The sequence below is a fragment of the Epinephelus lanceolatus genome, chromosome 9 (assembly GCF_041903045.1).
Source record: "Epinephelus lanceolatus isolate andai-2023 chromosome 9, ASM4190304v1, whole genome shotgun sequence".
NCBI lineage: Eukaryota > Metazoa > Chordata > Actinopteri > Perciformes > Serranidae > Epinephelus > Epinephelus lanceolatus.
Window position 1 is genome coordinate 44,547,494 of NC_135742.1, and position 14,159 is coordinate 44,561,652.

General features: G+C 40.7%; 1 protein-coding gene across 3 annotated transcripts in view; it reads right to left on the reverse strand.

Moving 5' to 3' along the window:
• Window positions 1–14,159, reverse strand: part of fkbp15b (FKBP prolyl isomerase family member 15b) — a 66,071-nt gene that overhangs the window by 16,743 nt on the left and 35,169 nt on the right. For 2 of the 3 annotated variants that reach the window (XM_033619241.2, XM_033619240.2), the window contains exons 20-27: window positions 9,902–9,934; window positions 8,515–8,686; window positions 6,007–6,143; window positions 3,729–3,884; window positions 3,353–3,505; window positions 1,952–2,044; window positions 1,613–1,726; window positions 522–629 (exon numbers count right to left, since the gene is read on the reverse strand). In XM_033619241.2, the coding sequence (XP_033475132.1) occupies window positions 522–629; window positions 1,613–1,726; window positions 1,952–2,044; window positions 3,353–3,505; window positions 3,729–3,884; window positions 6,007–6,143; window positions 8,515–8,686; window positions 9,902–9,934 (966 nt within the window). The remainder of the gene's footprint in view (window positions 1–521; window positions 630–1,612; window positions 1,727–1,951; window positions 2,045–3,352; window positions 3,506–3,728; window positions 3,885–6,006; window positions 6,144–8,514; window positions 8,687–9,901; window positions 9,935–14,159) is intronic. The other variant, XM_033619243.2, reaches the window with a different exon arrangement.

Genomic DNA, 14,159 nt, shown 5'->3' on the forward strand with positions numbered 1-14,159 from the left:
CAAATAACCTGTATAAAAGTGAACTGCTTTACAGCATAAATGGCAGCTAGACCCAGCGTCTAATTAAGATCTCTGTTTATTTGTCAAATTTTGTAGCCACACCTAGTTAGTAAAAGGGACTTGGTGTTTCAGTTCGTCTTGCCCTCTAATTGAAGTTTATCTTCTGGCTTTTTCTTAAGTGATGGTATTTGTTGAAATTATTTCATCTTGTTCTGTATCTGGTGTTTAGACTGAAATTACTGTTCATATTTGTTTTATTGTAAAACACTTTGTAGTTTTATTTTAAAGGTGCTATATCTAGGCGAATACTTGTAGCTGAAGAGCACAGGGTTCATGAATACATACTGTAATATACACCACTAGTCATATGTGAGGTGGATACAAGACACCTTTTTACATTCATACATTTCCATTATTTGTCCTTTTGTAAAATGTGTCATTAATTGAATGTATTTTCTTTCATGACATTCCAGACTGCCACAGACAGGCTGCTTTTGCATTTCTGTGTAAAATGCACTTACCTTAATGGTAGTTACAATCACCCCCAGCACAGCCTGGCCACTGTAAGATTCACCGAGGTCAAACTCCCCTCGCAGAGAATGAAACACTCCATTCATCACACGCTTCACCTGCAAGAACACACATCCAAAATGCTGAGTAATATCCCATGCATGCACAGGCCTTTAACTTTAGTCAACAAATCAAATTCTACAAATCAGCCATCAAAACTAAGGTTAAGTTGTACTTTAACTGTGAACTATGATATGCAGCGCTAGTCATTAATCATGTTATAACCCGAATATTCTATGCTTATGTCTGGGCCAATAAAAAAAACCTTGAACAAATAAACTGGAACCCTGTGTATAAATAACTTAAACTCTGACTGAAAAAACTGACAGCTATTCATTGTTAAAGTGTTTGCACTGAAATAATTAAGTGACTGTTTACAGGTTCGTCTAGTGATTAATATTACACAGAATGATTTTCAGAGATTTGTAGATCTTTATGTTACAATACAGTGTTGAAGAGGTACCCTGGAATAACCTAAAAATAGAAACACCTGCACAACCCTAATTCAGTGCAATGCAGTGGAACTTAAATAAATCCTACATTTATACATTTATACTATAATGTATATGTATGTATATGTAGTGGGGCAGGAAAGTTGTAAGATAAAACTGTTAATACAACACCACCACAAATTACAGCCTCAAATTCCCTATGAGCTAAATCAAAAGAAACAGTCTCAAAAAATACAAAATACAACAACCTCAAAGGCAGAGTTTACTGCAGGACAGCTGGAGTGAATTAAATTAAAATGTGCAAGCATTCATCATATTGTGTCCCATGTAGCTTGTACTTCCTGTTTGTGGGTGGTAAAAAGCAAGCTGGGAACTGGGAGTGGAGGAGCTGAAGGCTCAGTCATCCTTTACGGGAGGTGGTAACAAGCTACTGCTGAACATTTTGAATTTTCATTCCGTGACTTGCACAGTGACAAAGTTATAGTCTTCTCAGGAATGATGGAAACAGGAGGGAACAAATGTGCTGCAGCCTTAGTTTATTGTTTTGTGCAAGCATGAGTGTGTGTGTGTGTTCATGGATGACTCCTCACTTCTGCTGAAGTGTTTCCTGAACTTTGCTGCTCTGCCAGTTTCTTCTCCAGTTCAGCCACTCTTCTTTCCAGTTTCTCCCTTACAGCTGCATCTTGCTGCTCCAAAGCTGTGTGCTTAAAGAGAATAACATACAGTGACTGTGTGTGTATGTGTGTGTGTGTGTGTCACGGCATTAAAAGCAGCAAACAAGGATTATGTTGAGGAATGAGTAGCAGTTGTGTAGACATGATATTCTACAAAGTTCCTGGAAAATGACATCTCTGACTAATGCAATCCCTCCCAGTGATGACCATTTAGTAGAATTAGAAGCACAGGTGACAATTAGTCATCCATCTTACTTTTTCCTGAAGGACTTGCAGCTCTTCAGTCTGCCTGTGGTGTTGTAGCAAAGTCTGTTCTTCTAATTCTCTTGACTGCTTCAGAGCCATAAACTGTTGAGAGCCCAAAAATCAGTCATTCACAAGTGTTCACACTTACATCATACTATATAACCAACTTTTACTTGTTTCCAGTTATTGTGACTCCATGTGTAAAAGAAAGGAAAAAAATCAGACTTCATACCCTGTGACATCACAAGTTTGAGTTTTACCACTCTAGCTTCTGGATTTGGGAGAGAGTTCATGTTTACTAATATTTTTTACCTTAGACCACAAGAATAATATGCATGAATTTTGAAAATGAGTGCAGCCCCCTTTAAAAAATGTGCATTACAAAAGAAAAGAAGACATTTGTACATCTAAAATTTTAAGTGCTCAGTTCTCTATTTTGAGAGCTGATAATAATTGATGTTTTCTGAACAATAACAGTAGTTACAACAAAAATGTAACTACATTACTAGCTACTTAGATTATTTTAAAAAAGACAAGCTGATTGGTTAGCTGTTTTAGCTGTTATTTTAGCTAAACTACTTAGGGCTGACCCAAAAAATTTGAAGCTTCGTTCGATGGCACGGGATTCGATTGTGAAAAAAAAAATTCGAAGCTTTTTTTCCCGTTTTTTTGGGGGAGGCCTTAAACGCAACACTAACCCCCACCAGTCCGATACTGACAACGAGTGCACTCAGAGCTGGCAGACATGTCCAAGAGGTCATCAGATGTGTGGTTGCACTTTAAAATATGCCCCGACAACCCAGAAAGCAGAGTGCCAGATTTGCCAAAAGCAATTGGCATATCACAACTCAACAACAAATTTGGGAAATCACTTGTAAAACGTAAATAGTAATTAAAAAAGAAAAAATCTCTGACAAGGAAATAGAAAGCCTGACGCACAATGGAGACCTGCTATTATCCTGCTTGAACACAGACGACTAAATTCTTTCAACAATGTGACTCAAAATAATGATAAAATAGATTTTATTGAAGTAAAATATGCATTTTCCAGTTCCACCGGTCCGCTCTGAGTCTGGTGTCAGAGACACTTCTGATGCTCTGAGTTGCACATCTGTTTGATTGTGCTGCAGTATGCGCCAAGGGTTTTAATTTAGTGTTCAATCAAAAGTTAAACACTACTTATCGCCGACCATTAGTGTTTTTTCATTTGTGAATATTTTTATCTTAATTCTAGTGTTGGAAGAAACTACGTTTTCGCCATAATTTTTTTTTAAACTACATTTTCAACAGTATAATTCATCAGGGTCTTTATGTGGCCATCATGTGCAAATTGGAGTTTTTCAACAATCAACAGGTAAAACTTTGTGATCAAACTGAATATGTGTGTTTTATTATAGCTAGTTTGTCTACCTTTTCCTGTAGCTGGGTTAGCTTGTCCTGCAGAGCATCTCTCTGCTCTGTTAGTTCAGACAGCTCTCTAGTGTGCTGCTCTTTAGCAGAAGCCACCGTCTGCTCACACTTCCCCTTCCATTCCTCCTCCAACTCTGCCTGCAGCTGAGACAACTGCAACACATACATGGTATATGTCAGTAGTGGTTTTATGTAAAGCAATGTTGGCAATGTAGCCACTTGAGGTAAACGCTTCGATACAATGTGTTTTATTAACTGATCCAGAATATATTCAAGGGAACTCAGAGAGACAGATTTCAAGTTACGACACCATCATGTTAACATTTATATTCCTGCAGTATATTATATGTTGCACAGCCCTTTCACTGGATGCAACCTGTTCAGATGCAGCGTTGTCAGTGCAGGTCCTGGCCTTGCGAAGCTGAGCTCTGAGATTGTCTAACTCCTGCTGGATGCTCTTACGGTGCTCCTCCATCTCCTCATCCCGACGCTGACGCTCAGCCTGCCACTTCTTCTTCCTTTCAGAAAGGGTCTTAAAGGGAAGGGAAACAACTGTTTGTCAACATTTACACTACAATTTTCTCATATTTCAAATTCTCTCGAAATATCAGAAGTTGTTTAACATATTTGTTTCCAGGGTGACCTCTGTTCACTAATACTAAGTGCACACCCTCTGTGGAGAACCAAAGTCTGTCCCCTTTCACTGACAGAAGAGCAAAAACATGAAGTAGAGGCATCAGGGAGGCCAAGACAGCATATAAGAGGAAGATTGAGGACCACTTCAGCAGCTACAACAAACGGCAGGTGTGGCAAGGGGTCCAAAACATCACCAACTACAGGTCCAGCAACCAAACTAGGAGCTGAATCACTTCTTCGCCCGTTTTGAGGTGAGTGTGGCGGCCACACTCACCAGCCTCCAGCAGCCACATAAGGCGCACTCTGCGGGCAGTGAATCCCAGAAAAGCTGTTGGACCAGACAGTGTGACTGGGAGGGTGCTGAGAGACTGTGCAGACCAGCTGGCCGGTGAGTTCACCAACTTATTCAACCAGTCCCTATCCCAGTGCTCGATCCCACCCTGCCTGAAGTCCTCCACTATCATTCCTCTACCAAAGAGGACCAATGCCAGCAGCCCCAACAACTACTGGCCAATGGCACTTACACCCATTATTATTAAGTATTTTGAGAAACTGGTTCGGAGTCGCATCATAACAAGCCTGCCACCCACTTTTGATCCCCACCAGTTTGCATACAGAGCAAATCGGTCTACAGAAGACGCCATTGCCACAGCTCTCCACACCACACTCACTCACGTGGAACAGCAAGGGATGCCAGGCTGCTCTTCATAGACTTTAGCTCTGCACCATAATACCAAGCATACTGGTTATCAAACTATTGGACTTGGGGTTTTCACAGCACATCTGCAACTGGATCAATAACTTCCTGACAAACCACTCCCAGAGGGTGAGAGTAGGACCCCATCTCTCCTCAGCTCTCAGCATCAGCACTGGCTCCCCACAGGGCTGCGTGTTGAGTCACCTTCTCTATACCCTCTACACCCACGACTGCACCCCCACCCACTCCAACAAGGCCATCATTAAGTTTGCAGATGATACCACCGTAGCGGGGCTCATCTCAGGAGGAGATGAGACTGCATGCAGGGAGGAGTTGAAAAGGCTGTCAGCATGGTGCTCCATGAACAACCTCATCCTCAACACCTCCAAGACAAAAGAGCTGATAGTCGACTTCAGGAGGAAGGAATCTGACATTCAGCCTATTGTCATCAATGGGGATGGAGTGGAAATGGTCTCAGACTTCAGGTTCCTGGGCACTCACATAAAGGAGGACCTGTCATGGACAACAAACACCACGGCACTGCTGAAGAAGGCACAACAGAGACTGTATTCCCTAAGGATACTCAGGAAGAATAACTTAACACAGAAACTGTTAGTGTCCTTCTGCCGTTGCACTGTGGAGACAGTGCTGAGCCACGGCATCTTGCTGTGGTTTGCCAGCTGCACGGCAGCAGACAGAAAGGCGCTGCAAAGGGTCATTAACAGTGCCAAAAGCTCATTGGCTGCCCTCTTCCATCTCTTGATGACATTTACAATACACGCTGCCAGAGGAGAGCCCACAGCATCCTCAGAGACCCATCCCACCCTGGTCACCACCTATTTGAACTGTTGCCCTCAGGAAGGTGCTTTAAGACCATCAAAGCAAAAACAAACAGAATGAAAAACAGCTTCTACCCCAGAGCTGTCATCGCACTGAACTTATCGCACAATCCTGAAAACACTTGAATGTCCACCAAATACTCTACTGTGCAATATACAGCCATCTGTGCAATATTATGCTGTCTGTGCAATATTCCTGTGTATTTTCACTGTTGCATATAATATACTGGGTTCTACTTGCAACGATAGTGTAAACCTGTATACTAGTGGAATTTGTTTTGTAATTTGATTTGTACAGTTAGTGTTATTTCTTACTTCTTATTTGTAGTTTCTTTTTATAATATTTTTATAGCTGTTGTTTTGCTGCCTTGTTTTTAACTTATACTTTGATTGCACTGAATCTGAGAGCTGCAACCTCAATTTCGTTGTACTCGTACAATGACAATAAAGAGATTCTGATTCTGATTCTGAAGCATGCTTACTCGTTCTAGGCTCTCTTTATCAGTCTGGAGGTCCTGCAGTCCCTCCTCCATGTTGTTGACTCTCAGTTCCAATTCTTTGCGTCTTTGCTTCTCTGAGTGGTACTGAGCCTGGGCCCTCTCTGCTTCCTCCTTCAGCTCTGAAACACATATGCACAGCACTGTTAGACCATTTATTCATCCATTTTCTGTAACTGCTTATCCCATTAGAAGTTGCGGGGGTGCTGGAGCCTATCCCAGCTGACACTGGGCGAGAGGCGGGGTACACCCTGGACAGGTCACCAGACTATCACAGGGCTGACACATAGAAACAGACAACCATTCACACTCACATTCACAGCGAAGGACAATTTAGAGTCACCAGTGAACCTAACCTGCATGTCTTTGGACTGTGGGAGGAAGCCGGAAGAAAAGCCACGCTGACACAGGGAGAACATGTAAACTCAGCACAGAAGGGCTCCCCCACCCTAGGTCCGAATCCCCAATCCTGGGTTCGAACCAGGAACCCTCTTGCTGTGTAGCGACAGTGCTCACCACTGCACCTGTCAGACCAGTGTCTATTAAAAGGTATACCTTGCAGGAATTGACGGTTACTCTTTGTAAACAGTAACACTAACAAAAATGAAAGGCGGCCCCAGATTCACTCGTTTTGGAAGGAGCTTTGTCCGCTTGGTGTTTTGTCTCACTATATATTGCGCTGTCAGTGATTTTTGTAGCATCTTCTTGGATGCATGCTGCTTATAGTCTTACTACTTACGACTACATGAGTATTGAGAGGATTGTTTTAGCTAGCTAACATATTAAATCAGGATAGGTTAACCCTATGGGCCCTAGGCGTTTTTGGGGTATTTTTACTGCCTTTACTTTTAAGCTCATATCACAGTCATTATAAAGGCTACATACACATGCTATATCTTGGTTTTTTTTCAGAACAATCTGGGCTAACCAGATTTGCCATCACTTCATGTCCTCCTATGTGCCTGTATTTTATATTAATTTTCATATTAATGAAAAAAAAAATCCATGTGACTAAATTATTACATTTTTACATGTATCTCACCATAGCAAGTTGGAAAATGACATATTCTGCCATATCTGAAGAGGGGAGACTTTCTGGAATCTGGCAATATAAGAACCATGATGGTGGGACATTCTGTCACTTTACAGTTGTCCAAAACATGTGGTTTGTGCCAGGCGGACATGATTGCCAGTATTTTTTCATTATTGCAAAAAATTCCATTGACTCATTCACAAGTCAAAAATGTGTTTTATCTGAAAGAAACATGCAATATTTACATCTAAGATCATAGAAAAATAGTCAACAAAGTGCAATGATGTCCTCCAAGATAATATTTGCCACTTTGTTTCCAGTAAACAAAGTTTGTTGTTATTTTTCAGTTTCAGTTATATACTGGGGGAGCATTTTGGGCATTGATAGGGGGGCATGTGTCCCCCTCAATGTATATGGTGACTACTGCCCTGTCATGCATGCATAATTAGGCTAAAGTTTTCTGGGTGCGCAAAGGTGAAGTGCGCTGGTCTTGTCATAGAAAGTTTGATGGAGTGTCAACTGGACAATATGGAGATATTTGCATCTTGAAAGCCGGACTACAAATGTGGATAGACAGGGAGAAACACACGCAAGCCTAAGACATGGTAAGATACGATATTCCTCACTATATGAAGTGACTGATAACAAGATCTGTATAATGGATTGTAAAGAAATTCGTCAGGTTTTTATTTACACTTGATCTGTATTTATAGCGTGATGGGATGACAGCACAATGATGTGTGTGGTATCAGTGGAAAGCTCTGCTCCTGCACTTTCATGTGATATGCGTGGCATTTCTGTGCGAGCCTGCATTTGCGAGTAATCCATCCAAGAGTAATGTGTGTGCAAAGCTGTATGAAAGCTCTGTTATACATAATTTTAGTGTAATTTTATCATTGCTTTTCTGCTGTGAAAACACTGGACTACCGACAAGTGCTTGGTCTTCTCGGAAAGCTACGATTGAGCTGTTTTACGTGATATGCGTGGCTTCTCGCTATGACGAACAGTTGCGGAGAAAATCCACAGAGAATAACGGGTGTGAATTTGGACGCACTATGCGTCGTTCGGGCCCACAGGGTTAAAGAACATATGTAGAACAGAGTAAAGGACTACCTAACTAACAAGTGTAACCACAAACAACCCAGTTGCCAGTTGATTATGTCTGTTTGTTATTTGAAGCTCTTTTAAAGAGATGTGAATTCACCTTCAAGGTCACTTTGAAGGCTGGAATTTGCACTGCTGTTCATTTTGACTGCATTTTACTTGAAGGTGTTCCAAATGTTTTGTCCACCCCATCAATATCAATGAGGGTAGACTCAAAACATTAAAAGATTAGAATGCATCATAATCTTCCTTCCTTTAAACCCCTGTCTAAATATGTTTCAACAAAAACTGAACATTATAACTGTCATGAAGGTGGGAGTTATTTTAGTTCCAAAACTAAAAACTACTATACAAACCTTCCAGCTGCGGTTCCATGGCAACGATGCGCTGGCACTGCCTCTCACTGTCCTGCAGCACTGAGCTAAGCTTACTCTGCAGCTCAATGGCCTTCTGCTGATGAGCTGTAGCTTTCAGTTGCAGCTCAGACAGCTGGGCTGTGGACGACGCCAGATCCTCTGTCAGACGAACCTGATGGAGATGCAGAGGGACATGGGGAGGGGAGAGAAGAGGGGATGTACCAGTGAAAATCTAGGCCATACAAGAAACAGTGTAACAATATAGTGACAGTCTAGATGAGTGGCTACTGGTGCTAGCAGTGTGAGCATTGTGGACCTGTAAGAGACAAATGGCGAATGATGGCTGATGGAAAATGAGACAGAAGGGAAAAAGGAGAAAGAAAAATTAGTTCAAATGTCAATAAAGTATGATATATAAAGAATGATTGCAGTGGCAGCAGTCAGATCTGGGTCAAATAGTAGTTCCACATGATGATAACATTTTAAGTAGCCTGTCTGGAAGTGGTGCTTGATCAGGACAAACCAGATTGTTAGATCAGCTGTTAAGTCTCAGTATTTTATCCAAAGTGAATTTTAAATCACTTGCAGCAATTGCCTAAACTTACTGTCCTTCAACTTCAGAGTCAAAGTCAACTCTATTGTCAGTTTTGCTATATGTACAGGACATAGACGGGACTGAAATACCGTTTCTCCCAGACCCTTGGTGTAAACATGTACACAAACAAAATAGAAAAAACTATAAAAAGTAACTAAGTACTAAATGTTATTAATAAAATCACAGTTAGAAAAGGCAGACATATGAAAAACACACAAGCAGCTACCTCAGTACAAGGGCAGTGATCAATTATGACTAATTATGCTGTGAATGATTATTGCATAAATGAAATGCATAGTGCAAATGAAATAAATAGTGAAATTCAGTTAAACAGATGTGTTTTAATGTGCAGGAATTGACCATTTACTGATTCAGGGACTTATTAGTTGTGCTCGCTAAACAGACATATTTGCAAAATAATGAAAAATAATTATTTACAATGATTATTTCTTTGGTCAGAAAGAGGAGGTTTTTCTTCCTGAGTTTAAAATGTCAATGGCACATTCACTGAGGAGTTGTCTTTGCTTTGTTTGCTCAAAACAGCTGTTGATTTGCTCATACAAACAGACAAACACCACACACTATTTTGCTGTGTCACCGTTCAAAACTCATGAACCAGATGTAGTAGTGAGGCATCACTGTATTAGTGACAACTGTTGTGTGGTAATGCATAAACAAATGGATGCATGTGTGTACATGGTGGCAACTTTTGCAAATTTGTGCTAGTTTTCCTCTTTTACTGGTACCATTTGACCCCAGTCTGGTAGCGGAACACAGAGAAAACCAGCTCACCTGCCCGAAGCCCAGGTCCTGAGGCAGTGTATGCTGAGAAGAGAGAGCAGTAAATGCTAGATTTTCCTCAGAGCAGCACTGCAGCGCAAATAACCAGGCAGAGAGCAGTTGGCAGTTAGTGAAGCACTAATCATTAGCATCAGATTTGTAACAGAAAACAAGACAGTAAATGACTAAAAATATACCAACCCAATCTCCACCGATAGAGGTAAATACTAAGTGTATTGCTGAAGTCAAAATCCTGTAGTGACATTCAGAATTCACAGAATAGAGGATTAAAAAGGCATGTGCTCTGATGTTACTATTCCAAATTTACCACTTATCACCAATACAGAACACCAGTGTTTAGTTAGTTCTGGAAAGGGATTTACCAATTATCATTGTCCTGTGAAAACTAACTCTCAAACATTAATTACATTAATACATTTTTTAAAAACCCCATGGGTTTTTTAAGTTTATTTAGGTGAAAAAAATAAATCTCTATCCACAATGGAAGGAAAGTTGAATATACAGAGTGAAAGAGTATAGAGTAATATATGAAATTTACCTTGAATATACAGAATGAAACTTTATTTTATGGAATGAAACTTGAATATATAAAATACAAGTTTACATACAGTACAGGCCAAAAGTTTGGACACACCTTCTCATTCAATGCGTTTTCTTTATTTTCATGACTATTTCCATTGTAGATTCTCACTGAAGGCATCAAAACTATGAATGAACACATGTGGAGTTATGTACTTAACAAAAAAAGGTGAAATAACTGAAAACATGTTTTATATTCTAGTTTCTTCAAAATAGCCACCCTTTGCTCTGATTACTGCTTTGCACACTCTTGGCATTCTCTCGATGAGCTTCAAGAGGTAGTCACCTGAAATGGTTTCCACTTCACAGGTGTGCCTTATCAGGGTTAATTAGTGGAATTTCTTGCTTTATCAATGGGGTTGGGACCATCAGTTGTGTTGTGCAGAAGTCAGGTTAATACACAGCTGACAGCCCTATTGGACAACTGTTAAAATTCATATTATGGCAAGAACCAATCAGCTAACTAAAGAAAAACGAGTGGCCATCATTACTTTAAGAAATGAAGGTCAGTCAGTCCGGAAAATTGCAAAAACTTTAAATGTGTCCCCAAGTGGAGTCGCAAAAACCATCAAGCGCTACAACGAAACTGGCACACATGAGGACCGACCCAGGAAAGGAAGACCAAGAGTCACCTCTGCTTCTGAGGATAAGTTCATCCGAATCACCAGCCTCAGAAATCGCAAGTTAACAGCAGCTCAGATCAGAGACCAGATGAATGCCACACAGAGTTCTAGCAGCAGTCCCATCTCTAGAACAACTGTTAAGAGGAGACTGCGCGAATCAGGCCTTCATGGTCAAATAGCTGCTAGGAAACCACTGCTAAGGAGAGGCAACAAGCAGAAGAGATTTGTTTGGGCCAAGAAACACAAGGAATGGACATTAGACCAGTGGAAATCTGTGCTTTGGTCTGATGAGTCCAAATTTGAGATCTTTGGTTCCAACCGCCGTGTCTTTGTGAGACGCAGAAAAGGTGAACGGATGGATTCCACATGCCTGGTTCCCACTGTGAAGCATGGAGGAGGAGGTGTGATGGTGTGGGGGTGTTTTGCTGGTGACACTGTTGGGGATTTATTCAAAATTGAAGGCACACTGAACCAGCATGGCTACCACAGCATCCTGCAGCAACATGCCATCCCATCCGGTTTGCGTTTAGTTGGACGATCATTTATTTTTCAACAGGACAATGACCCCAAACACACCTCCAGGCTGTGTAAGGGCTATTTGACCAAGAAGGAGAGTGATGGAGTGCTGCGGCAGATGACCTGGCCTCCACAGTCACCGGACCTGAACCCAATCCAGATGGTTTGGGGTGAGCTGGACCACAGAGTGAAGGCAAAGGGGCCAACAAGTGCTAAACACCTCTGGGAACTCCTTCAAGACTGTTGGAAAACCATTTCAGGTGACTACCTCTTGAAGCTCATGGAGAGAATGCCAAGAGTGTGCAAAGCAGTAATCAGAGCAAAGGGTGGCTATTTTGAAGAAACTAGAATATAAAACATGTTTTCAGTTATTTCACCTTTTTTTGTTAAGTACATAACTCCACATGTGTTCATTCATAGTTTTGATGCCTTCAGTGAGAATCTACAATGGAAATAGTCATGAAAATAAAGAAAACGCATTGAATGAGAAGGTGTGTCCAAACTTTTGGCCTGTACTGTACATGGAATAAAAGTTGAACATATGGAGGGAAAGTTAAATATATAGAAAAAAGTGAATTTACAAAATAAAACTATGAATATATGAAATGAACCCTGAATATATGGAATTAAACTTGAATATATGGAATTAAAGTTTGAATATATGGAATGAAATCTTTAAAGTATGAAAGAAACTTGATAATACCAAATGAAACTTGAGAATATTTAACAATATCTGATATCATAAAGGAGCTGGCTCCATCTTGTGTTTCTGATTGATTAATCCGTGCGGATGCTGCTACAAAAAAGTGTGACGATAAGACCTCTTTAACACCTGGTATGAACATGCGTCCAGGGCAAACAGATAACAAATGGAAAGCTCTAAGTAGGTGTGAATACACCAAATGCATACTCAAAACCTGCTGCTTCCTATCATTTTACAAGATAGACACAGCACTGAAGGACCATGCCTGGAGCCGCTTTAGTCCCTTGGGTTAGTTCAACATCTGCCTGGGTAGTACAAGCTAACACAGCAGCACCTGTTCAACTGTCCTTACAAACTCACACCGACACTGAAATGGCTCTAACTGTTACCCATTAGGTAACGTTAGCCGTGTGATGCTAATGATAAGCCCTGTCACTGTATGTGTGGGCAAACTCTCACCAACTGTTCCCGGCACAGAGCACACACTCGTGCAGCAGCAGTGTCCTAGCGCTGGGGAGGCGCAGGGACCACACTGTGTGTTTGTCTTATGATGAACACAGAGAGAGAGAGTAAGACAGAGACAGAGAAAGGAGGGTCTGAGCAAATCTACGCATTGTGAGCAACTCTGCAATGAAATATCACTTTACCCATTTTAAATATAAATGGCTTAAAGTGTGCATATAGCACCATAAACCTCCTGCCTGGTAAAAACAACCACGCATTTGGTCTCTACGAACAAAAATTATGTATATGTTTATTTACATTTAGCGTGAGGAAGTCGAGACACTTGAGATGTCACTCGAGTTGGATATGAAGTCGCATTGTAATGTCAAAGGTGAACACAGACATAGAGCTGTCAACTTGTGAACCAATCCCCCAAGACGCATGTCAATGTCAGGTCTGAACTCTCTATGAGCAAGTAAGTATGAAATCTACTCAGCAATCCTAAGTAATAAAGAGATAATTAACACCCTGGTGAATGCATGGTCAAGCCAAAATAATACTGGTAACGCTATTCTACGTAGAAATGTATTCACTGTTGCATTCAATTCTGTTGTTGCCTCTTGTGTCTTGGACCATTTCAAGTGAACTGCCTGGGATTTTGAGGTTGATACATGACCAAACTGGTCATTAAAAGTAAGAAAATCTATTATACTGACCAATAATAATAACTTTAATCTTTTTTTGTCCAATAAATGATAAAGCTCCAGGTCAATTTGGTTATTAAAGGCCAAGATATGTATTAAGCAGGACATTTTACAATTATGCAGTTAGAAAAGTTCCAGTTACAAAGTTCCAGTTAGGAAATAAACATGTCAGTGCTCTCTGGTGGACAAACTATGCAATGTAGACAGTTCCTCCTAAAATACTCAATTCTCTGGTGTATGTGCACTTTTTTTAATTATCAGGAAACGTGAGCCAAGAGCCCTTTTAAGATAGGAATTGTGCAAATTTGCAGGAAAGCCCAATCAGGCAGTGTAAAAGGGGCTAAGGCAACATAATTTCATTTACGTGCACTGTCTCTATGTGTATGCATGACTGACAATAAAGTCTTATCTTATCTTATCTCTTATGTGATGGTTTAGGTCCATCAAAATCAAACATCTTCTTACTAACAGTGTCGTCTGTCAGCACTGCAAAAATAGTAATGCTTGTTGCACTCTGAAGGCACCATCTACAGTCTCAATTGTTCCCCTTTTCCCTACAAAAGCCCCTTTTCCACCAACATTTCCAGGAACTTTTATTACCAGGAATTTGTTTACCTGGGTAAAAGAATTCCTGGTAATCTGTGTGGTTTGCGTTTCCACCTCACTTCAAGTTCCGGAAA